Raw genomic sequence first — 23,764 nt, 5'->3', positions numbered from 1 at the left:
TCTAATCCAGAGGATTACGAAGAGATATTGAGCTGAGACAAAGATACAATCATACAACCAAGAACTTTCTGGCTTTCCCTTCTTTATAGGTGTGCTTCAGTTGATATATTGATTTCAGTTCTCAAAGAGGGAAAAGAGAAGAAAAAGATACAACCAAGAACTTTCTGTATATACACTTTGATCTCCATGGATTAACCAAATGTCTTACGACACCCATGAAGTACATTTTTTTTTTAAATCGATAGCATTAGTGGTTAGATGTTAGATTAGGGAGCCGACGGGGTTCGAAACCCACGCCCAAGAAGTACATTTTTGACTTTCCAATTGAATCTACATAAAAGAAAAAAGGGAGAGAAAATGTATATATAATTGACTTTCCTACTTTTTTGTTTCTTGGTTGTTTTGTTATTTCCCAATTGAATTATAAATTTCCTAGCTATGGAGTCATTGGCAAGCAAGGGAAGATGGGAAATCTAGTGAAGCATCTTCGCCTTTCTTGAAAAACTTTTGTGATCAAAATTAGTACTAAAACTACCATGGAAATGGCCAGGGATAGGATGGAGCGCCATGGCATTCTCACTGCACTCTTAAATGGCTTGCATTGATGCGAAACGACGTCGGAAATTCCATCCTTGACGAAGGTGCAATCTGATAAGCTCTGCAGAGTTGGATATATATATCTAGAAAATGTTGAATAGAGTGGCTGTAAGCCCAGGCCGTGTTGTAATTGTCCTGGGAAATAAATTTTCCTCTTTTTTTGCATGTTTCCATGTTGTTTTGGTAACAAGTGATTCCTGAAGTGGCCTACATGCACACGAATTTTCAATCAAGTGTAAGCTTTTTCACTCAGTAAAAACTACATGCATAGTAATATAGCACTCAACAATTTAAGCAATGTTTTTATACTATCAATTTATATATTGTTACTTACTATCAGATAGCGCGAGAAATTTTGAGTTTAGCTTTTGACACTCTAAAGTGAAATAGTTTATCAATTTCATATACTGATAATGTGAGCATTAGAAGCTAAACTGAGTGTGCTAAAAACACTACTTGTTAATTGGACTTTTGAATAAAATTTAGAACGTTGAACTTTAAATAACCAAGATGACGTCAATATATATATATATATATATAATATGAGTCTAACATGTGATTCTAAATCTTATAATCTTGTCTTCGCTCATGTGTTGAGTCAACCTTAATCTCTAGCCCCAATTAACATAGCTCAATTAGTTTTCTAAGGCCGTTTGGTAACTTTTCGTTTCGCGTTTTTAGTTTGTATTTATTTAATATATAAAATCCTTAATTATCTCTTCTCTTCCATGTACATACTTCTTTATTTTTAACAATAAATTCAAACAAAAAGTTTATCAAATCCTAAATTTTCAAATGAAATATAATAATTTACTTCTAGTAACTTTCCAACTGGAATGCCACTGTTTGAGCAACTTTGTGGTACATAAGTGTAGTTGGGTGGTCCATTTAAGTCCTCGATACGAGACAAGAAGGGTGTGAAGAAAACCGAGTCAAGTCAAGTCCAAGAAAAGCCACGATGCACACTGGAAGAAGTGGAAGAGAAGAAGACCATTTGTAGCAAAAACGTTTATTAATTATGAGTACATTTTATATTTAAAAAAAAAAATAGGTCTATGTATAAAATTGAATAGATTTTACATTAAAAACATGGATACATATTATGTTAAAAAATGTCAGTATAATATATATTAGGTTTGATTATCGCGAAAGGCGAATTTGGACTATATTATTGCTAGCCCACTGCGAGGCTTAACCGACTCTTCCATCTCCTTAATGTAAATAATATCGTTTGTTAAAAAGAAAAAGTCATACATTTCAATTGAAAAATGGGTACGTACTTACTTTTTTCTACTGAATAATGAGTAACATGCAAAATGGTTTCCTCTCAAGAACCAGAAACCTAAATTACATATTATTAGAATCTTCATTGTCAATCAAAATCCCATGAAATTACCATTCAAACCCTCTAATTAAAATTGAACATAAATAAGAAATATGGGCAATAATGTAATTTCACACAGCCAAAGTTTTACTTCAACTACATATGATTCTAACATATCTCTAAACAAAAAATAAAAAATGAAGCTCTCTCCCCTCCCTCCCTACTCTCATGTTGACACACCCCAACTCGGAATGTCTACTTGGAATTCGAATCGAGCTGTGCTGGCTGACACCCGGAGGGTGACGAAGTCATAAAGTGTAATGATGTGGAAAATATGAATAAATTTAAACCTACAAGTGCAAAAATATAAGAGTGTGCTTATGAGCGTGAATGAATCCATTTCACACGTGATGTCAGAGTATAAGTAAAGTACAATAAAGTAGGAAGAGAATGATACCATTGAAGGTAATCTCCAATATCAAGATTTGCCAAGAATCCTTGTCGACACAAAAACTCAGCCACTAAAACCTGAAAGGGCGAAAAACAAGGGTGACTGGGCCTAAAAATCAAGCTTTGTAAAAACCTTTTCGAAAACATAATAACTCATCACCGTAAAACAAGTATAGTTTCCAAAATATACATACTACGTATAGTAAGAAAATACATACCGTAGCTTGCAAAATCTCAAGAATTCAATACGGAACAATATTTCGTAAATAAGTACATGACATCCGTAATCACATAATCTTGCATAAGAAAACATATCATATCGAGTGCTTATCGACACATGCTGACACACGAGTTCATGTAGAGATATTCTGACATAAACAAGACTGGGTGTAATAATGATATACGCTCTAGTACTACAATCACGTGAAGACTGACGCTATGCGCAGCACATACGAGTCCTAATTGTCTATAGCAATCTAGGACAGGACTAGCACCTACAATGGATCCAAAGTGAGCGTACGGTGCGATGTGCATGCACACGTGAAAGACTGGCCCTGGCCCTGGCCCGGGGAAGTACCAACACCGATGCAGCAACGATGAGCAAAAAATGTAAATACGATCACACAATAGTAAATCGATAATTCACATCCATATAATAATAATAAATAAAATATTAATCATGGTTGTAATTAAAATTCAATAACAACACGCATACCTGTGTATCTTGTAGGCTTTAGGATAATTTCGTAATTTCCGTTATTTTGCTAATTCTTATAAACATTAGTCTAATCTAGACGTACGTAGGAAATTCTATTTCAAATGTATAAATGGAAACTAAATAAATATATAATAATTAAAAACAAAAACCCACTCATAAATCATGTCGTCGAGTCGAACCCGCCTCGTAGCATCGAAAGTCTTTGCGATGTGTTTCACCTAGAAACAAAACCATTTACATAAATATGTAATGTACTAACATATAAACATATTTTCGTACAGCGTACGACTAATAAATGAACTATTTTAAAACGGTCGAATTTTGGAAAACGGAAGACGAATTCGGGTTCTGCACGTCGTGAAACCTAAGGAGGGACCTCGGGTTCCTCCACTCGCCGCCACAAGTGGCTGCACTGGTAGCCATGTGCCGCACGCGCCGGAGAGAGTGGCAACCCACGCGCACCTCACGTGTCTTCTTCGTGAGTTTTCCAGATTTTTTCGTGTTTTTCCTTTAACTTTAGGAGCTCATTTCAAGCTCGATTCTCCAACAAAAATAACATAATTTATATGGAAATGAGGCCCAACATGAGAGGAACAAATCCATACCAAGATTAAGCTGAGACGTGATCGACATTGGCCGGAAAAGTAGCCTGAAAGTGGCCTGACTGCCACGGTCCAAATTTTCCAGAATCTGGAAAAGTTCTTCCCTGATTTGTTTTCTGGACCAGATCACCCCCAATCATAATTTTAAATTAAAAAAAATATTAGGGGTTCAAAATAAGAAAGGTTTGAGGTTGGGAGGATTCCAAAATTACCTTGGTTGTGCACGGTGGAAAGTTGCCGTGAAAAATGGTAAGTGAGGGTGATGATGGTTGTCCGCCGCGAGAACGATGGTGGTTGCACAATTTTTCCACTATGAAATGGTCATGGTGGTTAGCTGACTGCCTCTGTGCTGTGAGTGTAGAAAGAGAGAGTCTGGGATAAAGAGAGAGAGAAAGAGAGAGAGAGAGAGAGAGAGAAAGAGAGAGAGAAAGAAGTGAGGGAAGGAAATCATGGCAGTAGGCGGTGGTTGTTCAATGATAGGGGATCTCGCCGGAGTGGGCGATTGGCTGTGATTCATTGGTCTCTGCAAAATTAAGGAATGAAGGAGAAAGGGAAGAAGAGAGATGAAAGTGTTTCCCGAAAATGGGGATAAAGAAGGGGAGACACGGGATGACGGAGAGGAATGGGGAGTCCCACTTGGGTGGGTCCCACCGGACAGGAAATTCAAAAGAAAATGTTAAAATAATAGACAGCCAATTATCTAGAATAGTGAAATTTCTAAAATGCCCTTTCAACTTCGTAAGTCAGTAAAAATTTTGTCGTTGCTCTAAATTCAATTTCACTTGTGCCCACGTGTTCGCATCATCGAGAACTTCAAGAATACGGTGAAATAATAGCTTGTATACGTCACAAGAAGACATTCAACAAAAGTCAACCATCTCACCTCAAGGGGCATTTTCGTCAATTCACACTTTTAAAATTTATAAAATTGTATAATTAGGGACGGGTTGTCACACACATTCTCTCTCACTTTCTTCCTCTCTCTTTCCAATTTAGAAACAAAAATTAAAAATTTTCACATACACTTTATGTGTGGTCATATGCTAGTTATATTTAAGGAATGTTTTAAAATCAAAATATGAAAATATATATATATATATATATATATATATAAGATTTTAATAAAATTTAGATAATAAAGAATGCCATTCTAAATTTTTAATCTAAATGAGAAGATAATTGGACTAAATTATCCAACTTTGGAAAAGTTAACCTTGTCTTGCACAAATACAAAAGGGAATTTTATTTGAATGCATATAACATCTCTCTACACTCAATTTTTATTATTTTTAATTAAACTATCAATATCTTTTTAAACACAAAATACTACCTAAACCATCCTCACAACCCAATTCAATATGTAGATTTATCTTTACACCCATGCTACTAACGTGTTGAATTTAGCTTCTTTCTGTTCAATTTGTGGCAACTTTTTTCTCATGCAAAATAATTAAATGACATATTTGTTGATTTGCCCCCTAAACTTGTATAAAGTTGTCAATTCCCCCTTGAACTTTAATTTTAGCCGATCACCCCCTGAACTTTTATAATTAGCCAATTTCTCTCTTCAATTTTAATTTTAGTCGATTACCCATTCGAACTTTTATAAATAGCCAATTTCCCCCTACTGCTAGATTTTAAATATTTTCATCTAATTTTTATCCATTTGGCCATGCGGGACATAACAACTGTATCGGGCAAAAAGAACGGAAAATTGGACGAAAAATTTAAAAGGGTAAATTACACTTTATCACCTCAGGTTTGAGATCTATTGCAACCTCATACAAAATCTTCAAAAAAATTCACTTACATACCTCATGTACTATTTTATTTCAATATAATACCTTTGTTACATTTTTCATCTATTGATCCGTTAAGAGCTGACGTGGCAGTAGTGGACCCCAACATGTGGCCCAGCTCTCCCACCAAAACTTGCACACGTAGAATTTAATAGTCCACATAGAGCCACGAGTACTGACAACAAGGAAAATTAAAAATTAAAATTTTTATTGAATCATTAACCCACTATTCCCATCCCAGGAACCAACATAACCCCACTATCATCTAGCACACCGTTCCCAAACCCAAAATCGAGAAGCTTGAAGTTCTGGTAACCTTAGCCTCGTTGGTGAAACCCTACTTCCGTCATAAAACCCTGTTGCGAAACCCTATTTCCATCACTCTCTAGCCATCGATTCCCCATTACCGTCGTACTCACTTCCCATAACCCATGACCCATGACCTACAACCCACAACCCATAACCCACAACCAACCCTCGATTGCAGCGATAATCTAGTGCTTCGAAGTGAAGGATTCGAAGGCTGCAAATGACCTGGGAAATGAGGGAGGATCTATTGGATCCATTCCCAACATATAGCTAGTGCTTTTTGGTTTCTTTATTTTTGTGTTGTTTGATAATGCTTGGAATATTCGAAAATGGTTGGAGCGTTTGAAAATGTTAGGGACCTGAAATTGTTTGTACTTTGTAATTTTAGATCTATATTTCTTATTTTTAAATTGCTTTGTTCGAAAATGGTGGGGAACTGAAAATTGTTTGGTGTTGCCGGTTAATGGAGGACTTTTATCTTTGTTTAATCATGTTAGAAAAAAGCTTGTGGGTTATGTAAGTTTGGCAGTGCTTTTTTTATACCTTTATATATATTTTTATTTTTGAATTTCTTTGTTCGAAAATGGTGGAGAATTGAAAATTGTTTGGTTTGCCAGTTAATGGAGGACTTTTATCTTTGTTTAATCATGTTAGAAAAAAGCTTGTGGGTTATGTAAATTTGGCAATGCTTTGTTTATACCTTTATTTGTGTCTTTTGTGTATGATGCTTTATTTATGCTTTTATTTGTGCTTTTAGCTGTGTCTTTATCTGGGACACCACATTGTCATTTGTGATGTGCCTTTATCTGTGAATTGTTTTGTGGTCCTGGGTCCTGAATTTTGGGTTTCATCACTTTAAAATAGGATTTTTTTTTTTTTATGCAGAAATTTGGGTTTCATCTGTTTATAATAGGTTTTTTATACTGCAATTTTAGGGAACAATGAACTATTCACAATCAAAATATATCACGATGGAGAACTCAGTGAAGACTTCTATGTTGGAGGGAAGGTTGATTTCTTTTACTTCTGTGAAGATTTCATGTCATTGCTCGAGGTTGACAATATGGTTAAGGAACTAGGATATGGAAATGTCTTCATGAGTTACTAATATAAGATCCCAGGGATGGAAATTCGAAATGGATTGAAGCCTTTGATGACAGACTCCGATGTTATCAACATGTGCAAATTTGTGCCAAACCACACTATGATTGATATGTATATTGAGAAGATAACACCTGAAGAATGTGCTTCTTAAGAGATGGAGTTTATCAAGTCATTTGAACTAGTTACTCAGAGTAGTGTGGTTATTGAAGAAATTGATGGTGATAAGGATGACCAATGCAAGTAAAAAGGCCAGTGCAAGTGAATAGAGGAAAGGCCAAGCTAGCTATAGAATATCCAGTCAGCGGCCTTGGTGGTGATTGGAGTGTGCCTTCCCAATGTATGACTTAAACTATTGAAAGAGCAACTGAATATCCACTAAGCAAGGTTGCTGATGAAGTAGTTGGTGATGATTTTGTGGATGATGAAGGAGTGGGTGAATGACTGCCTGATGAAAGGGTGACTGATGAAGGAGTGCTTGATGAATGGGTAAAGGATGAAGGAGTGGCTCATAAGGGGGTGGATGATGAATAAGTGGTTGATGTGGGTGATGAAAGAGCTGAAGAAGAAGATGAGAATGACAATGACTTTATAGAAGAAAAATTTCCTGCTGATGAACGTCACTTAGAGTTTATGAAGTTTCTAGATGATAATGTGGATGCACAGAAGGATGCAGTATTGGCTGGCATTAGGGAACAAAACAACCCACAATCAGGGGAGCAAAATAATCCATAATCACTGGAAGGATCTCGACAACAAAGAGAATGATTTGAAGAAAAGATTAATGTAGATGTTGGTAAGCCAGATTAAAATTCAGATGGCCTTCATAGTATGTATGAAGACAAAGATGGTGGTTGAAGCAACAATGGGCAGTATCTTGAGTTTAATGAGAAAACTGACATGAATAACCCATAATTATAATTAAGGTTGATATTTAGGGATGTTGTATAGTTCAGAAAGGCAGTAGTTATACACTCTATGATAAATGGGTATGGGGATGTACATTTTCCATGAAATGAGAAGTTCAAGGTTGATGCAGCTTGCAAAGAAGGTTATCCGTGGTTTGTCAAGTGTGGGAAGATGTGCAATTCAAACAACATGCAGATCAAGAAGATTTTGGATCATCACACATGTGGTAGATTATGGATGAATAGGAATATGAAACAGTCTTGGCTTACTGAGTAGTACTTGGAAATGATCTAACTTAATCCAACATGGCATGTTGATTCTTTTATGGACACCATTAAAGCTAAATGGAAACACGGTTGCTCAAAAACAAAAGCTTATATGGCAATGATTGCTGTTATGAAGATTATTAAGGGTAAACATACTGAGCAATACACAAGATTGTGGGATTTTGCTGAGGAAATCAATAAGACAGACCCGAGGAGCACTGTGAAGATTAAGTTGGATAAAGGAAATTTTCAAATGACGTATGTGTGTTTGGGTGCATGCAATGAAGGTTTTAAGAATGGCTGCAGACCCTTGATTGGTTTAGATGGTTGTCATTTGAAGTCTCAACATGAGGATCAATTGTTGATTGTTGTGGGGATAGATCCCAATGATGAAACTTGGGTGATAGCTTATGTAGTTGTTGAGATGGAGAACAAAGATTCCTGGATTTGGTTCTTGGAGATTCTGGCCGATGATATTGGTATTATAAAATAGCATGGTTGGACATTCATTAGTGACAAACAAAAGGGTTTAATTCCTGTATTCTTGACGGTTCTTGTCACGCCCCAGCCCCGAAATATTGCTTTATTTCGGGAAATAATAATATTAGTGATAGGCCCGAACTACACTCTTGTTTAGTTAACTTACCATTAATCCCAATTAAACACTTTAATTTCATGAACCCTCACAATAAATTTATAACTAACATTTGATTATCAAAGCATAAGGATAAAACTCAAGTTATTGCTCAAACTTCCTTCTCTTAGCACAATCGTTCAACAAAAGATTTACCTCGATTAATTAGCTACCACCTAACGTGTTTCTTTATTTATAGGACTTGGTTCCATCCATGGTCCATAATTACAATTTATATATGTATTTCACATATAAAACATGAATGCCACTTTATTCCTAAAAATATGAATTAATGCAACCACAATGCATGTCATAATACACACCAACAAGACTCACGAATAGTGCATCTCGTAGTGTAGGATCATTTGCTCTGATACCATTTTGTCACTCCCCAGCCCCGAAATATTACTTTATTTCGGGAAATAATAATATTAGTGATAGGCCCGAACTACACTCTTGTTTAGTTAACTTACCATTAATCCCAATTAAACACTCTAATTTAACGAACCCTCACAATAAATTTATAACAAACATTTGATTATCAAAGCATAAGGATAAAACTCAAGTTATTGCTCAAACTTCCTTCTCTTAGCACAATCGTTCAACAAAAGATTTACCTCGATTAATTAGCTACCACCTAATGTGTTTCTTTATTTATAGTCCTTGGTTCCATCCATGGTCCATAATTACAATTTATATATGTATTTCACATATAAAACATGAATGCCACTTCATTCCTAAAAATATGAATTAATGCAACCACAATGCATGTCATAATGCACACCAACAAGACTCACGAATAGTGCATCTTGTAGAGTAGGATCATTTGCTCTGATACCATTTTGTCACTCCCCAGCCTCGAAGTATTGCTCTATTTCGGGAAATAATAATATTAGTGATAGGCCCGAACTACACTCTTGTTTAGTTAACTTACCATTAATCCCAATTAAGCACTTTAATTTCATGAACCCTCACAATAAATTTATAACCAACATTTGATTATCAAAGTATAAGGATAAAACTCAAGTTATTGCTCAAACTTCCTTCTCTTAGCACAATCGATCAACAAAAGATTTACCTCGATTAATTAGCTACCACCTAACGTGTTTCTTTATTTATAGGCCTTGGTTCCATCCATGGTCCATAATTACAATTTCTATATCAAATGCACTATTTCTTTTCACACTTTGTCACCACCTTCCTTTATAAATCAAATCTCATTCTAATTATTTATTCTCGAATTATTTAATCTAACTTATTTTATTGGCTGCATCTAACGTCTCATTAGACTGCCTACATACCGTAAATAGGGATCAAGCCATTCGTAGTTCACATTCTAAATTCTATTTCATAATCTTCACATTTTAAAGTGGCTAACACTTCATAAATTAAGTCCAAACAATTGATTCACATCAAATATACTATAAATATGGACTCAGAACATTGTAATTAGCTTAAAAAGAGCAATATCGTCTTCTTAGCCACGTGCCGCCGTAGGTGGTGGTTGGCTGCTCGGACTCGTCAGAAAATTCAACTATTTTTAAAAAATTTCAAAAATTTCAGAAATGAAGATCTCAAAGAGTAGAGCAAACTTTATACCTGTGGCCAAGTTTAATTTGGCCTGGAAAGACTCCAATGCCGAAACCTTATAAATAGGTAGTCTCAAATCGTCACCTCCGGTGCTCCGCCGCCCCTACCATGGTTTGGGCTTTGTTCTAGACCTCCAGGGTAGTCTCATGGTGGTGGTTATTGAACCAAATCATTTCATATTTGGTGGATTTCGAGCAAGAAGGGTCAGCACCCACGGGTGTGTTCTTTCCAAATTCAAGACCAAATTTCATTATTTTTGAGATGTAATAGGAAGGGAGAAGGTTATGGAGGGGTTTCTAAGTGGTGGTTTGAGGCAATTCACCAGAAAAATGGGTGAAAACCTGTCGGAAAATGCTAATGGAGTCGATCGGGTCGGGTCACCAAGGGCCGAGTCTCGATCCTCCGTTTCTCAGTTCTCTCCTTTCCCCTCCCCCTTCTCTTCCCCTATTGGTCACCTCCCTTTATTCCTCCCTTCCTTTTCTCCTATCTATTCTCTTCTTTCAATCCTAACCATCCATTTTATTTTTTTTCTTTTCATCTTAGCCACACACGTGGCATGTCACATGGCTCCAGAATTTCTGGGGCCTTCTAAAGAAATATAAAATTACCAATTTATCCCTAACTTTAAACGTTAATAACTTCTTAGTTATAACTCCGTTTCATGAACGGCTTGCGCTTACGCGTTCGTGAGATCGAGCTCTATTCAAAAATATAAATTGTGACCACAAAAGGTCTACGGATTTTAAATAATTAATTCCCAAATTCCAAATTCCAAACTTCATAATTAGTTTAATTTAAAACTAAACTCAAGTGAATTAATATAAATTCTTGATTCTTTTCACATATTCATAATTTTGAATATTTCAATTCATATATTTAAATTTTTCAGGGTATCACAAAGGGCACCTATAACGCCTAGGCAACCGCATAGCCTGCTCAAACCTGCCTCGACACCCACCTCGGTTGCGACTCACTTAGACAAAATATAGATAACTTTTATTTTGTATTTTATTTTTTTAATAAATTGTAATAGACTTGTAGAATACTTAAATGAACACACATTATATGCTTGTTTCTCATGTTTTCATTATGTTCTAATACTTCATAATATATATGTCATTATATTTTGTAGTTTATGATGTAATTATATTCATTTTAGGTATGAAGAGACACTTATTTACACAAAATATAATAGATTTACTTAAATCCACCTAGTCTGTCTAAACACTAGGCTCCAACCTGTCGCCCAATTAGCTCTTAACTTATTTTAGAACCTTGGCTTTTGATGGTGGATGGAAGGGGAAGAAAGGATGGATGGTTCGGTTGGGGTGGGCCCCACTTTTTTATTTAATTTTTTGGCATAAAAATTATTTTTTTTAAAATTGGTTTATTTAATAATTTTATATTTTATCTACTGATCTTTCATGTCAGAATAATATAGACTTTGCACTTGTCATGTTATCACTTAATTGTCAATTTGAATGATCAATTAACGGAAGTTGACATTAAAACGAATTCATAAATTGAGATATAATGTTGTAATGTTAAAAACAAAAAGTATCAAATTATAGTGCGATCCACAATGGAAGCAATTTTGTATAATTTATTAAAAAAAAAAAAAAAAAAAGAACCACAACACAGACAAAAACAAGACAACTCAACGGGTGCGCTCCTACTCATATGTCTCTGCCACCCGAAGCTTCGTAGACATCAGGCTTGATGTACAAAGGGTTGATAAACTCTACGAGCACTCTCCACACTGACGACCACTCAACCAATGGTTTCTTGCCACGTCAAACTAAGCCAGCTTATCATTGGTCGGTAATGTCACCCACAACTGCTAAGATTACGATAGCAACCTTCCCGAAACAGTAGAGCTTCATCTGATTGATCCTCGTAAACGGAACGTGCGGCCAGCGATTGGTTTGGCTTAAAACTAATCTCAACCGTTCAAATTACAGGGTCCCACTGTACTCGTGGACGGTTAGGATTTTACAGGACATTAGACAGGGTAATTATTCAGGGACTGCATTTCAGATCAAAAACAAACAAAAATGAAATAATTCGTATTTATGGAGAGGGAGTGGTATTGGTAGAAGAAGAAGGAAGGCGAAGAAGCTAAAGCCTCGATTTGGAGGGAGGCAGAGTGACTGTGTCTTTACAGATCTCTTGCTCTCTCTCTCTCTCTTTCTCATCCTCTTTCTCTCTCTAAGCGTTATCAAGATTCGTCAATGGGTTTGTGGGAGGCTTTTCTCAATTGGCTCCGCAGGTTAGCTCCTCTCTCTCTCTCTCTCTCTCTCTCGTTTCGGTTTTCAATTTGTCGGGGTTGTTGTATGATCCTGTTTTGATACATTTGTTTCTAGAATTTAGATTTTTCTATTGTTTTTTTACGTGTACGGAATTTACAGGGACTTGGTTGAAAGATTTTGCTTGTGTTTTGGGTTTGAAAGTAACAAAATTTTGAGTGGGATTTTGATTTGAATTTGTTGGTTTGGAAGGTTTAAATGCATAGGTTGCTTTTTGGGTTTCATAAAAAGACGATGGAAAAGAAAACCCAAAAGAAAGAACCTCAAAATTGTTTTCTTTGCTTTTGAAGATATAGTTTTGTTCCAAACTTTTTTTTTTCTTTTGCTATATTTTCCCTGATGGGTGAATTTAAGTCTGGTACACTATACTCTAGATTGATTGCTGTGTGCCTTCTGGCTAGCAATGTTTCCTGCTTATTTGTTGAGGTACACACACACACACATATATATATTGTTGCTTATTTTGGTTGTTTTTTCCTTGTGTTGAATTGCCGAACTGAAATAGGCACAGTGCTTTGTGGAATGTCATTTTGGCTGTTGTAGATTTTTTTAATGTTCTTTTGCTTCCTTTGCATTGACACAATTCAATTGTTATAGTTGCTTAAGGATTGATAAAGGGAAATGAGAATGTGGATTCCTGATGTTGTAAAATGATAGAAGTTGGGAAATTTTTAGATTTAGTGATAGAACGTCTTTTGAATAATATCACTGTATACCAAATTGTATATATTTGTAATTTCGATCTTGGTCAAATTTTAAGTTATGTTAGTGATGTATGCGTCTTTCAAACGGGAAAGTTGTGTAGATAATACTCTGCAGTCATGGCATCTATTGAGGCATTGAATGAAATATAGATAATGAACCTAAGCAACTGTGAAATACCTATGAATTTATAACTGCAGATGGAACTAACTTTTTCGGAGAGCTATTTTTCCCTTTTATTCTTTGATTGTGGGGATTGCATTTGGAATCTTTGGGTGGTTATGGCCAAATTTCGGGCATACATATGTGTGCTATATTTAAATTTTTTTATTTGACCTCTACGTCAGTTCACACTGCCTGTGCTTACATTATCGGCATGTGATTACAGCCTCTTTTTCAAGCAGGAAATGGAACTATCTTTGATAGGACTTCAGAATGCTGGAAAGACTTCTCTTGTAAATGTTGTTGCAGTAAGTAAATCAGTGCGATCATTTGTATTTGGTGTTTCTTTCCTTTTTGTCTACTTGTTTCGCTGATGTGTTGAAAACTTGATTTTTTATTTTTGTGCTTAGACGGGCGGATACAGTGAGGACATGATTCCTACAGTAAGTTATGTTTTCAAATGTTTGTACCTCTTACAAAGAGCTTCCGTGATCCGTTGTCTTTCTAGTGAGTGAAATAATTTCTAGTGACAATGTTTTTCAGGTAGGATTCAATATGAAGAAGGTAACCAAGGGGAATGTTACTATAAAGTTGTGGGATCTTGGAGGTCAACCCAGGTTCCGCAGCATGTGGGAGCGATACTGTCGTGCTGTTTCTGCCATAGTGTATGTAACCCATTTCCCATCTCAAATGACTTTACTTTTAGAGAACTCTGTAAGTATAAATTTTAGTTTTAGGAACTGCGTCCCCAAACTTAAAACTTTTTCTTTGGCCAAACGAACTAATTTTTTAATAGTTGTTTTCATATGTTTAAAAAAATATTTAGCTGATTGTCAAATGTTCTGGTTAATGGCCCATGTGTGTTGATTGTTCGAGTATCAAAGACAATAATACATTGACTAATGATTCAGTTGAGTTGATCCTTGTATTAGAAGACTTAAACCAGTTATGGCCCATGTGTGCAACTTGTTTTTTACTGCAGTTATGTTGTTGATGCTGCCGATCCAGATAACATGAGCGTCTCAAAAAGTGAGCTTCATGATTTGCTGAGCAAAAACTCACTAAGCGGGATCCCACTACTGGTCCTTGGAAACAAGATTGACAAGCCGGGAGCTCTCAGTAAACAGGCATTGACTGATGAAATGTAAATCCAGTTGTGCTTTTATTATTGAAACTCATCAAAAAAGAGAAAAAAGACGTGTTGTTTTGGTACTGATCTTGGCATTGTGCTGGTGCAGGGGACTCAAGGCGATTACAGACAGAGAAGTTTGTTGCTTCATGATCTCATGCAAAAACTCAACGAACATCGATTCAGTTATCGATTGGCTTGTAAAGCATTCCAAATCAAAAAGCTGAGAGATGGTTTTGCTTCTCTCTGCTTTTGTTTTTTCTGTGTGATATAATTTTTATTAAAGAATTCTTTGTGTACGGGGTGTTGGCGTTTGGGATTGACGTGTCTGATTAACTTGGTTGCTGATTATTTGTTGTTGTACTGTATTCTACTGTATCATTTCTTCTAATTGGAGACGATCTAGGGTTGTTCTGGTGCTCTTAGTCTCCCTTTCCTCCCCGAGACATCTGCCTACATCCACATGTACGAATTCACGGAGGTTTTGGAGACCAATCTTTTTCTTCATGCAGAAAAGTTAACTGCAGATTCCCTCAAACGATAGATTTGTTAAATTATATGTTAGATTATGAAGCCGATGGGATTCGAACACGCACTATGATGCAAGGGCAATACTTATTTTCACCACTTTGATACAATGAAGTTGACAATCGTTGAACGGCAGTAATTCGTTGCACTCACTTTGATTTGTCACATAGAAATCCTTGACAAACAAACATGATGTTTCGTTACCTGATAAATCATGAGAATGGTTTGGTGAGTTTGAGTTGGCAGCATTTCTTTTCCACCCATTTATCTGTTTGTCTGTCTTACTGCAGTTAGTATTGCTTACAAGAAAACTGTTATGTTTTGTTCCTTTAACCACCTAGCCGAGATCATGCGTCAAGTTAGTAGCGGAGCGCGGTTGAGCAGACAGATCAGTCTGTCGATTGAGTTTGAGAACGAAACACTTTTTGTCTCCAAATGGATGTTGTTAATCTCTGAGATTGGATTATAGATAGCTGATCCGATGTTAATTGGTATCGCTCGATTTCAATTTCCTCCAACTATCTTCGTCTTCGGATACCACCTTGGGTGTTCTTCCTTTGGAATTGGAAAAATCACACCGGAAACAAACTATATATTAAATTTCAGTGATTCAGAATGTAGGTTATGATCCTAAAATTGCATGTGTTAAATATCCTAGTGGATACAGTGTTGGGTTTCTATCTGTGCTAGCTATCCATGCCCGGGTTCAAAACTCTCCCTCTCCTAAATTATCGTAATAGTTTCGAACTCTCCTTCTCCCCCTTATATTATTAAAATTTAATTAAAAAAGCCCTAAAATTCTCTTTACGTAATTCACTTTTTAACTCGTGTAATTATCCTTGATTAATGAGAATTGAAATTGAACTAATTAGGAAACTAGCAGATATTTAGGATATATTTGGTGCTCTACTTGAATCTAACTTTTTTTAACTTCTTTTCTCTTTTCTCCTCTTTCTCCTTCTTCTGCGACCCCTTCTTTTTTGATCTATTTGTCTAGTTTAAGTTTTAAGATTAAAAAATTTAAAATTTTATACCAAACAAGTATTTGAATCTTAAAAGAAATTTTTTTTTCAAAAAATGTTTTGAGAAATGATGAAATTTTTTTGAATAGGATACCAAACCGGCCCTTAAAAAAGGCTTGGTTCCCAAGCAACCAGCAGTTCTACTCCATGTTGGATTATGAGATCATGCCATTAGCTATATATATATAGCTAATGAACCACGACAAACAATCAATTTTAAACTCGAACGCTCATATATGGAACTTTCCAAGTCTCTCTTTGTTATTTGCTTACTGTTTACTTCCGTCTTCTCATCAGCTGCCGCACATCCGCCATGCACAAGCTGTACCTTCTCCAACAAGAAAACCTCCGCCGCATGCAGTACGCTCCCCGTTCTGAATTCGATGATCTGCTGGAATTATTAGCCGTTGACAGCCACTGTCGACGTTGCATTCACACAATCTGTGGTGAGTGACTCGAGATGGGCTGCATGGGCCATAAACCCTACGTCTACCGGCATGGTCGTTTCGCAAGCTATTATCGCTTACAAAAGAACCGATGGAACTATGACTGTACATTCTTCACCAATTAAAAGTTACGGGACTCATTTGGAAAAAGGGAATCTCAGCTTCCCTTGTACGATGTCTCTGCGGCTTACGAAAACAACCAAGTCATCATATTTGCCACCATAGTCCTTCCAAACAACGTCAGTGTTGTGCACCATGTCTGGCAGCAACGACCCATGTTCGGAAACAACCCCGGAATGCACTCGCTTTCCGGACCCAACTTGCAATCCTTTGGAACCTTGGATTTTATTTCCGGGAAAATTGAAACAAGCAAGAGAACGAGTACTTCGATAACCGCCTTAAAATATGCCCATGGAGTTGTCAATACCATTAGCTGGGGCATACTTATGCCCATCGGCGTAATCGTGTCAAGGTATCTCAAGACGGTCGAAGCAGCCGATCCAGCATGGTTTCATGCTCGTAGAGCATGCCAAATGCTGGCGTTTCTTGGTGGTGTAGCTGGGTGGGGAGGTGGAATTTTCTCGGTTCCAAATCTCCGGGGATACAGTACAAAGGCCATAGATGCTTCGGCATCAGTCTTTGTCCTTGCCGATTCAAGTAGCCGTAGCTCTTTGTCCTGGTCAATGCTATGGCTCACGCCCCATTTCAAATCAGCCAAAGGCAGTGAACGGACGGACCTTTTCGAGAAAAATGGAGACACAATCAGTCAGGATGGTCTAAATGATTGTGATGTAATGTAGCATCGGAAGCCACACAGTGATAAACTTGAAGAAATCGTTGCTTTCTCTTTGTCCGTCTTTCAGATCAAGAGGCTTATCAAGTTCCGGCACTTTTGGCAGTGGAGCCACAGATACATCATCCTTGGACAATGCTACTTTTGGGAGGGATCATCTTGTTGGTAAGAGTAGTGATGTTCCTTCGGATGAGTTTTCTGTTGGTTAGACTCGCACCGGAGAGATGTCGACACAGTTAGGTCATTGGATTACATTTCAGATGAAGATGGAGAAAACTCAGAAGTCGATGAGGAAATTGAAACGCCGATAAATGGAGTTGATTCTCATGACTCAGGGCAAAATGAAATACTGGAAGCTTAAAAAACAGCGACAACTGCAAATGCGATATGTTAGGTCTTAGGACGGAGCAATATGTTTCAGATGCACTTATACAACAGTGGCTGGAAGGAAAGAAGGAAAAGGGATGGGATACTCTTCCCCTTTCAACAAGGACAGAAGTAAGTTTAGACTTTCCTTTGAACCAGATCCCTTCAGAGAGACAAACATCTCACATTTCAATTAACATATCGCATTTTCTAAGAATCGTAATTTTCCCATGCACTTATACAACAGCAACTGCAAATGCGGCATCATTTATCTACCTTGGCATGAAAAAACTCTTCCCTTAGCTAGTGTTTACTCATCGTTTAACTCTCAGAATCAGAAAACCTATAAGCTCCTTACAAAATGATACCTGTAAAAAGACAGAAGAAAGAAAGTTCAGAAACGAAGCTCCCACGTTCCAAATATACAATCCCAACCTATTTACACTACAGACACATGAAGACATCGCTGCCCCAGCGTATCATCATCCCACGCGCATGTTTCTTGCTCAAGAATGAGTTACCCATGTGTGAGTTTCATGTCAAGGTCTGCAAAATAAAAAATAAAAAAATTGCAAAGAAATACATAAAAGGCCTGGATAGGAGTGCTAGATTAGTTTTACCAAAACAAATCTTCATACATGAATCCTTTGCATGATATATATAACCTCAGAGCGAGAAATCATGAATCATTTATTTTAGCCATAAAAAAACTCATATTTGCAAATCACTACACATTAATACTATTATAGTGAAGGAAAACTATTCAGCTTCACGAGCTAGTGGATAAAACTGCGACCTTTCAGTAACTTGACAAGAATTCAGGCGGTAGTAACATCAGCAGGGCTAGTAAATAGAGAAACTGCGACCCTTCAGTAGGGATGGCATTTATCCAAATACTGGCCAAGCTCTCAAAATTCAAAAGTTAAAACGATGCAAAGTAGTATCCTACAAGGGAATTTCTCAGTCTACAAACATTTTATGTTAAAGGTCAACTTATGATGCGAAATTGCTTAAGAGAACTTTACCAATTTTTCTACATTTCAATGCTTTCATTGCTGCTTTGGCAAAAACTTGTGCTGCTTCTGCTTCAGCTTCTGCCGCCTCTGCCTCCCTTGCTGCTTCCTCAGCTGCTGCAATGGCAGCCTCTGCCTCTGCTACCGCCTGTGCAGCAGCAGCAGCAGCCTCTTGTGCAGTCATGCTTCTCATCTTGGTTAAATCTGCATCTACTTGGGATTTAGTAAGGATGTTGACGTCACTCTTATCTTTTCTCGATGAATCCTTCTGCTTTCCTTCCAAAAGCAACGCTGAAGAGCTTCTTCTTTTTTCAGAAGTAGCTGAACTTAATGGAATTCTGTATCTATGCTTGACCTGCAACACAGACCATAAAACAAAATTCCTGAGATATAATCACATAATATTTGTTTTGTTATTAAGAATGTATGTTCCATATTACAAACTTCTTCTCCAATGGGAAGTAGCTTATTATCCATACCAATATTTAAGTCCTAATCAAACAAATCCATGGTTATGAGTCATATCAACTAAACCCTACTTCCCAAATCCCGTCCTACCTCAACTACCATTCCTTATCCTTGTTTACTAACTACCAAGACTTGCCTAATTAATCCTATTCCAACTAAGACTTAATCAATCATAATCCTATTAGGGCTACATAAAACATAAAGGGAAAAATGACAAAAAGTTAAATGGCTGATTCCCAAATAAACTATAACTCAAGCCTAATTGGATAAAGAGCCCAAGTACTCTTGGAGAGCCTTGTAGATGTTACTCATCAAACTCCCCTGGTTGGAGAGGATTCGTGCTCGAGTCTAAATCATCATCACTAAAGACCCATGCATCACATACTACAAAAGCTTCAGTAAGTATATATTGGCATTGAAAACCTTTTCAGGCTTACAGGCCAAGGTTTCTTCTTACATCAATCAGATAAATGAGATATTAGTGCACACATACTACAATAATTGTGCTCTAAAATACCAAAATTGAGAGCTTAATTACCTTAATCAGCTTTCCAGTGGCTGTCATATTCTTTAATTTTGATGACAGCAACTTTTTAAGTTTTGGTGGTGCCCAATATTGCTCCTACAAAATGAAAATTGAGAACGTCAAAATTCCTCTAATAGATCAAGTATTAGTAGATGAGATTGAGGAAACTTGAGATTGCAGTGAAATGATACATAAACAGAAAATACGAGGAAAGCATGCACTCTCTTTTCTCCTCATTTGCGTCCAAAAACAGCAGAAATACGTACTTTAGTTTGACTTGTCAAGTATTTATTACTTAAACCTGAAGGATTTCTGAAATTTTTGTATGAGGCAGGTTTCCAAAACTATGAATGAAAGACCCACAATATATATACCTCTATGTGCATAGCAATTGCAGCTCTGTCAGATCCCCCTGGCTCCTTTAAATTTGTAATAGCCTCTAATATAAGGTGATCCAACCTTAAAACCAACCAAAGGAGTTTCCATAGAGCTAGTCAATAACCACGTCAACAAAAATATGATAGAATGGCATGCATACAATGTTTTCTTTTGCCATTTTAAAGTAAGGATGAGAAATGAAGTCTTCTCAGGAAATATTTTTGTAAATGTAGGAGGATCTCATAAAACTGCCTCGCAAATTAGTAAACGTAACCATCGTCATATACCAACCATATCAAGAGTCTTCAGTTAAAGTGACCTTTACAGCTATGCTTACATACAGAATTCCTATTCAACTGGTCAGGAAATGCAAAGTCAGTGTATAGAGACTAAACATGAACGGAAAAAGGAATGAGTAAAAAGGTAATTATAAATTGCACACAACTGTTCATAACCATCACAGGACCCCTAAAGACACAATATTATAGATGCAGTGATAAAATTCATTTGTGCAGACTGTCAATAACATTTACATGCCATCTGCTTTGCGATGACAATATTCATGAGTACGAGATTTTATGGAAATAAGATAATGAGATGAGGGAGAAAATAACAGGTACTGTTGATCCTTAGTGCTACCCAGTTATTTGACCGTTAACCCATTAGATTGAGATTTTTCAGATCCAGTTCTTGACAGAGAATGAAAGTACTGTCAATATCCAAGTAAGCGGTGAGGATCTAACCTGGCAATTGGTTGTTTTGAATCTTTTGATTCAATAGTCTGCGGCTTTCCACCAGAAATGGCAAGAGGCTTAGCGTCAACAACTTCTTCATGACTTTGGATTACAGTGCTCACAGCCAAAGGGTTGTTGTCGTGTTTAGGAGTTGGTAAGTTCCTTTTAAGTGCAAGCTTAGCCTTCTGTCTAGAACCCCATATTGCGGTCACATTTATATTTCTCCACTTGTCCTATCCAAGGAAACAACTACGAAATCAGATATGATGTCCAGAGGTTATACTTCATCTTTTTTTTTTCCCATGAAGCTAAAGTTTGAAAAATGGATACCTTGAGGTCAACATTTGAACGCAGATATAAGATAGTATTGAATTCTGGATCTGTAAGTATTGTGCGCCATTTTCCTGCCCCGTGTTTAAGTACTCCGGCTTTAAGGGCTGCTTCTTCTTCGGCGGTCCACTTCTGCTTAGGAGCACCCATTAACTGAAATCCAGAACCCTCCCAGAACGAAATCTGCCAAATCAAATTCTGCACTTCTCAGAACTTCATAGATTATCGAATTCTGAGTAATAAAAAGCGTCAACCACCATATAGGAACTTACAAGACCAACAAACTACCATAGATTACTATAATTCTGAATAGCAAAAATACCAAATGTGAAACTTAAAGCCTCTTTGTAGATTACCTTGAATTTAACTCGTCCACTAAATTATACACTCCATTACTTAAAAAGCATCACTGATTCATTTTTTTTTATTTTTTATACAAACGATATTGGGAGAGGGGATATTGAACTCGGGACCTCGAATTCAAGTTAAAAGTGTAGTAACAAACACAAAAAAGAAAACAGATGCATTGCCTTGATTTAGAAACGGGGTTTAACTCAGATAGTGCCAAGAAATTCTGGCCTCTAATTACAATTAACTGTCTAAAAAGTCTTCCAGTTGGGTTTAATTTAAATTTCAATTAAAAGCTTAAAAAATTAAAAAAAAAATTAAAAGCTTAATAATTTATCATTTTTTCTCTTATTTCTGTCAAAATCCCACTCAATTTCTGAACTTTTACAAGAGTTTGAATTCCAACTCGCTCACCCAACTAAGAAAATTTACATCAATTGAATCAAATGGCAATGCATGTCGGCAATTCCTGCACACACAAAAAAACCCAAGAATCTAATTCGCATAATTATCTCAATAAAATAAGAACGAGGTTTTTAAAAATTGAAATTCCGGCAATTCGCCGGCAAAAAAATGAACAGAAAAAAGCGAGAGGTGGGAAGCAAAGGATTACCGGATCAGAGAAATCACTGAGAAGCTGACGAAAATGTGGGCAGCTGAGAGATCGATTGGATAATCCGAAATTTGAAGAATTTGAGAGTTTTACGAAATTTATATGAAATGTTTCGGATTAATTTTTATGGACTATTGGTGTTCGAGTGTTTGTTGAATTTGTTGAGATTGAAATTCTTCCATTGGATTTGTTTTTGTGCCGCTCGGCCTTTCCTTTTGAGAGATGGACAGAGTCACAGACGGGCCAGTGGGAGATGGGACCCTCAAATGGTTAATGCCAAATGCCTATTGGGATCTTCGGTTTCTGAAAATTGTGTTAGAACCCCCTCCTTTGGACACTTTTACACTTCCACCCCTATAGTTTTTCCGTGTTTTTTCTTTTCTTTTATTCTCTCCTTTTGTTTTTCGATTAACTTTTTTGTTTTTTGGATTACCTTTACAAAGTCTTGGAAGTTAACGAAGAGGACTTGCTTTTGAAAATTTTTTATTTGAACAAAACTTCTGTATTCCTACAAAAATTACAGTCTATTGGTGTTTTTTTTTTTTTTTTTTTTTTTTTTTTTTGGTGCTTAAATATGAGAAAAAATATGTAGAAATGAGAAATAAAGAAGAATGGAAGAAAGACGGCGGGTTAGATGTATAAACAACATTGCAGCGAAAGAATCCACAAACTAATGCGATAGTAATAGTGAAATTGTATGAATTAACCTAAGTTTGAATCCATTACCAATTTGGAATTCACCAAGAAACAAAAAGACCTTAAAATTTATTAATTTGATAATATGAAAAGTTACAAACTTAGCACCCACGTATACTGCCTCTTGGCTCTCGTTTTTCTAGGAGTACAAATAAAAAAGAAATTAAAGAAATAACAATAGAAAATATCTAAAACCCTAAGATGCCATTTTGGGCTAGTAAATAATGGAGTTTGGCCAAAAATACTCATATATTAGGAAAATAATAATAATAAGTCTGTTGTGGTCTATTTTATCTGACAAGTTTAGGGTGGCCGACGGCAAGGAGAAGAGAGAAAGAGATGTGTTTGTAGAATTGTAGGAGAATGTGTGTGTTGTTATCCCTCCTATATTGTGCCTTTATTTATAGTAATAGAATGAGAGAAGATATTCCTTCTTCCCCAAGGAATACAAGATACAATAGGAAATGATAACTAGAATCAAATATAATCTAGGATTTACACAATCATACTTAAACTAGGAATGTTTACAACACTCCCCCTTGAGTGTGTATATACTCAAGGTAGATTTAGCATCATGCAGAAGTTGATGAAGTAGACTCATCAACACTGATTCTATGGAACAACACTTATTCTCAATAAGGTAGGAACTTGCATAAGTAGTATTTCTCACTAAAAAACCCTAAGGCTATGGCAAAAACCCGAGTAGGGACAAAATCCATAGTCTAAGGAAAAGTGCGTGAGAGATGCAAAGTCAAAAGAAATGTCTAGATGACATCATCAGGGATATGATTAGCCCAATATGGGTGCCTCGTTAAAACCTAGTTAGGTAGAAAAAAACCCAGTGGGAAAAATGCTTATAATTGTAGGGAAAAATAGTACATTAAGATCAAGCAAGTATCTACAGG

At 36.4% G+C, this 23,764-nt stretch overlaps 2 protein-coding genes, 1 long non-coding RNA gene and 1 pseudogene across 12 annotated transcripts; 2 read left to right on the top strand and 2 right to left on the bottom strand.

The window, feature by feature from the left end:
• Positions 1-1,993: 1,993 nt before the first annotated feature.
• LOC148690688 (uncharacterized) lies at positions 1,994-4,261 on the bottom strand. 3 transcript variants are annotated; one of them, XR_015957159.1, is made up of 5 exons: positions 3,904-4,261; positions 3,695-3,807; positions 3,243-3,307; positions 2,379-2,449; positions 1,994-2,271 (listed from the first exon to the last, which is right to left on the bottom strand). It is a non-coding gene; the product is annotated as an uncharacterized LOC148690688 (long non-coding RNA). The 3 variants fall into 3 exon arrangements; XR_015957158.1 differs by having other exon boundaries at positions 1,994-2,449; XR_015957157.1 differs by having other exon boundaries at positions 1,994-3,307.
• Positions 4,262-12,341: 8,080 nt separating this feature from the next.
• On the top strand, positions 12,342-15,023 carry LOC137747742 (ADP-ribosylation factor-like protein 8a). The gene is made up of 6 exons (XM_068487900.2): positions 12,342-12,568; positions 13,696-13,777; positions 13,880-13,912; positions 14,013-14,134; positions 14,452-14,613; positions 14,708-15,023. The coding sequence occupies exons 1-6, from the start codon at positions 12,531-12,533 to the stop codon at positions 14,823-14,825; spliced, it is 555 nt and encodes a 184-aa protein (XP_068344001.2). The 5' UTR covers positions 12,342-12,530; the 3' UTR covers positions 14,826-15,023.
• A 1,264-nt stretch (positions 15,024-16,287) lies between these two features.
• On the top strand, positions 16,288-17,596 carry LOC137723221 (cytochrome b561 and DOMON domain-containing protein At5g48750 pseudogene; annotated as a pseudogene).
• A 301-nt stretch (positions 17,597-17,897) lies between these two features.
• Positions 17,898-22,425, bottom strand: LOC137741957 (telomere repeat-binding factor 1). 8 transcript variants are annotated; one of them, XM_068481684.2, is made up of 8 exons: positions 22,164-22,408; positions 21,965-22,019; positions 21,203-21,385; positions 20,882-21,105; positions 20,135-20,219; positions 19,773-19,856; positions 18,779-19,121; positions 17,898-18,299 (listed from the first exon to the last, which is right to left on the bottom strand). In XM_068481684.2, exons 3-8 carry the CDS (start codon positions 21,350-21,352, stop codon positions 18,271-18,273), a joined length of 915 nt encoding a protein of 304 aa, XP_068337785.2. In that variant the 5' UTR covers positions 21,353-21,385; positions 21,965-22,019; positions 22,164-22,408; the 3' UTR covers positions 17,898-18,270. The 8 variants fall into 8 exon arrangements, with proteins under 8 accessions (XP_068337785.2, XP_068337791.2, XP_088542471.1 ...); XM_068481690.2 differs by having other exon boundaries at positions 17,898-18,121; XM_088686345.1 differs by having other exon boundaries at positions 17,898-18,121; positions 21,983-22,019; positions 22,164-22,352.
• Between the last annotated feature and the right edge of the window lie 1,339 nt (positions 22,426-23,764).

The sequence above is a fragment of the Pyrus communis genome, chromosome 15 (genome assembly GCF_041283825.1).
Source record: "Pyrus communis isolate YQ-2024b chromosome 15, ASM4128382v1, whole genome shotgun sequence".
NCBI classification, from domain to species: domain Eukaryota; kingdom Viridiplantae; phylum Streptophyta; class Magnoliopsida; order Rosales; family Rosaceae; genus Pyrus; species Pyrus communis.
This window is presented reverse-complemented; position numbering and strand designations above follow the sequence as displayed.

What these genes read in the sequence shown, in the direction of transcription:
- LOC137747742 (XM_068487900.2), top strand. Translation starts at nt 12,531, where the DNA reads ATGGGTTTGTGGGAGGCTTTTCTCAATTGGCTCCGCAG. An exon ending in TTTCTCAATTGGCTCCGCAG is followed by an intron (nt 12,569 to 13,695) that starts GTTAGCTCCTCT and finishes ATGTGATTACAG; the next exon opens with CCTCTTTTTCAAGCAGGAAA. An exon ending in GTGAGGACATGATTCCTACA is followed by an intron (nt 13,913 to 14,012) that starts GTAAGTTATGTT and finishes AATGTTTTTCAG; the next exon opens with GTAGGATTCAATATGAAGAA.
- LOC137741957 (XM_068481668.2), bottom strand. Translation starts at nt 21,352, where the DNA reads ATGGGTGCTCCTAAGCAGAAGTGGACCGCCGAAGAAGAAGCAGCCCTT. An exon ending in GTTCAAATGTTGACCTCAAG is followed by an intron (nt 21,106 to 21,202) that starts GTATCCATTTTT and finishes TTCCTTGGATAG; the next exon opens with GACAAGTGGAGAAATATAAA. An exon ending in TCAAAACAACCAATTGCCAG is followed by an intron (nt 20,220 to 20,881) that starts GTTAGATCCTCA and finishes GTTGGTTTTAAG; the next exon opens with GTTGGATCACCTTATATTAG.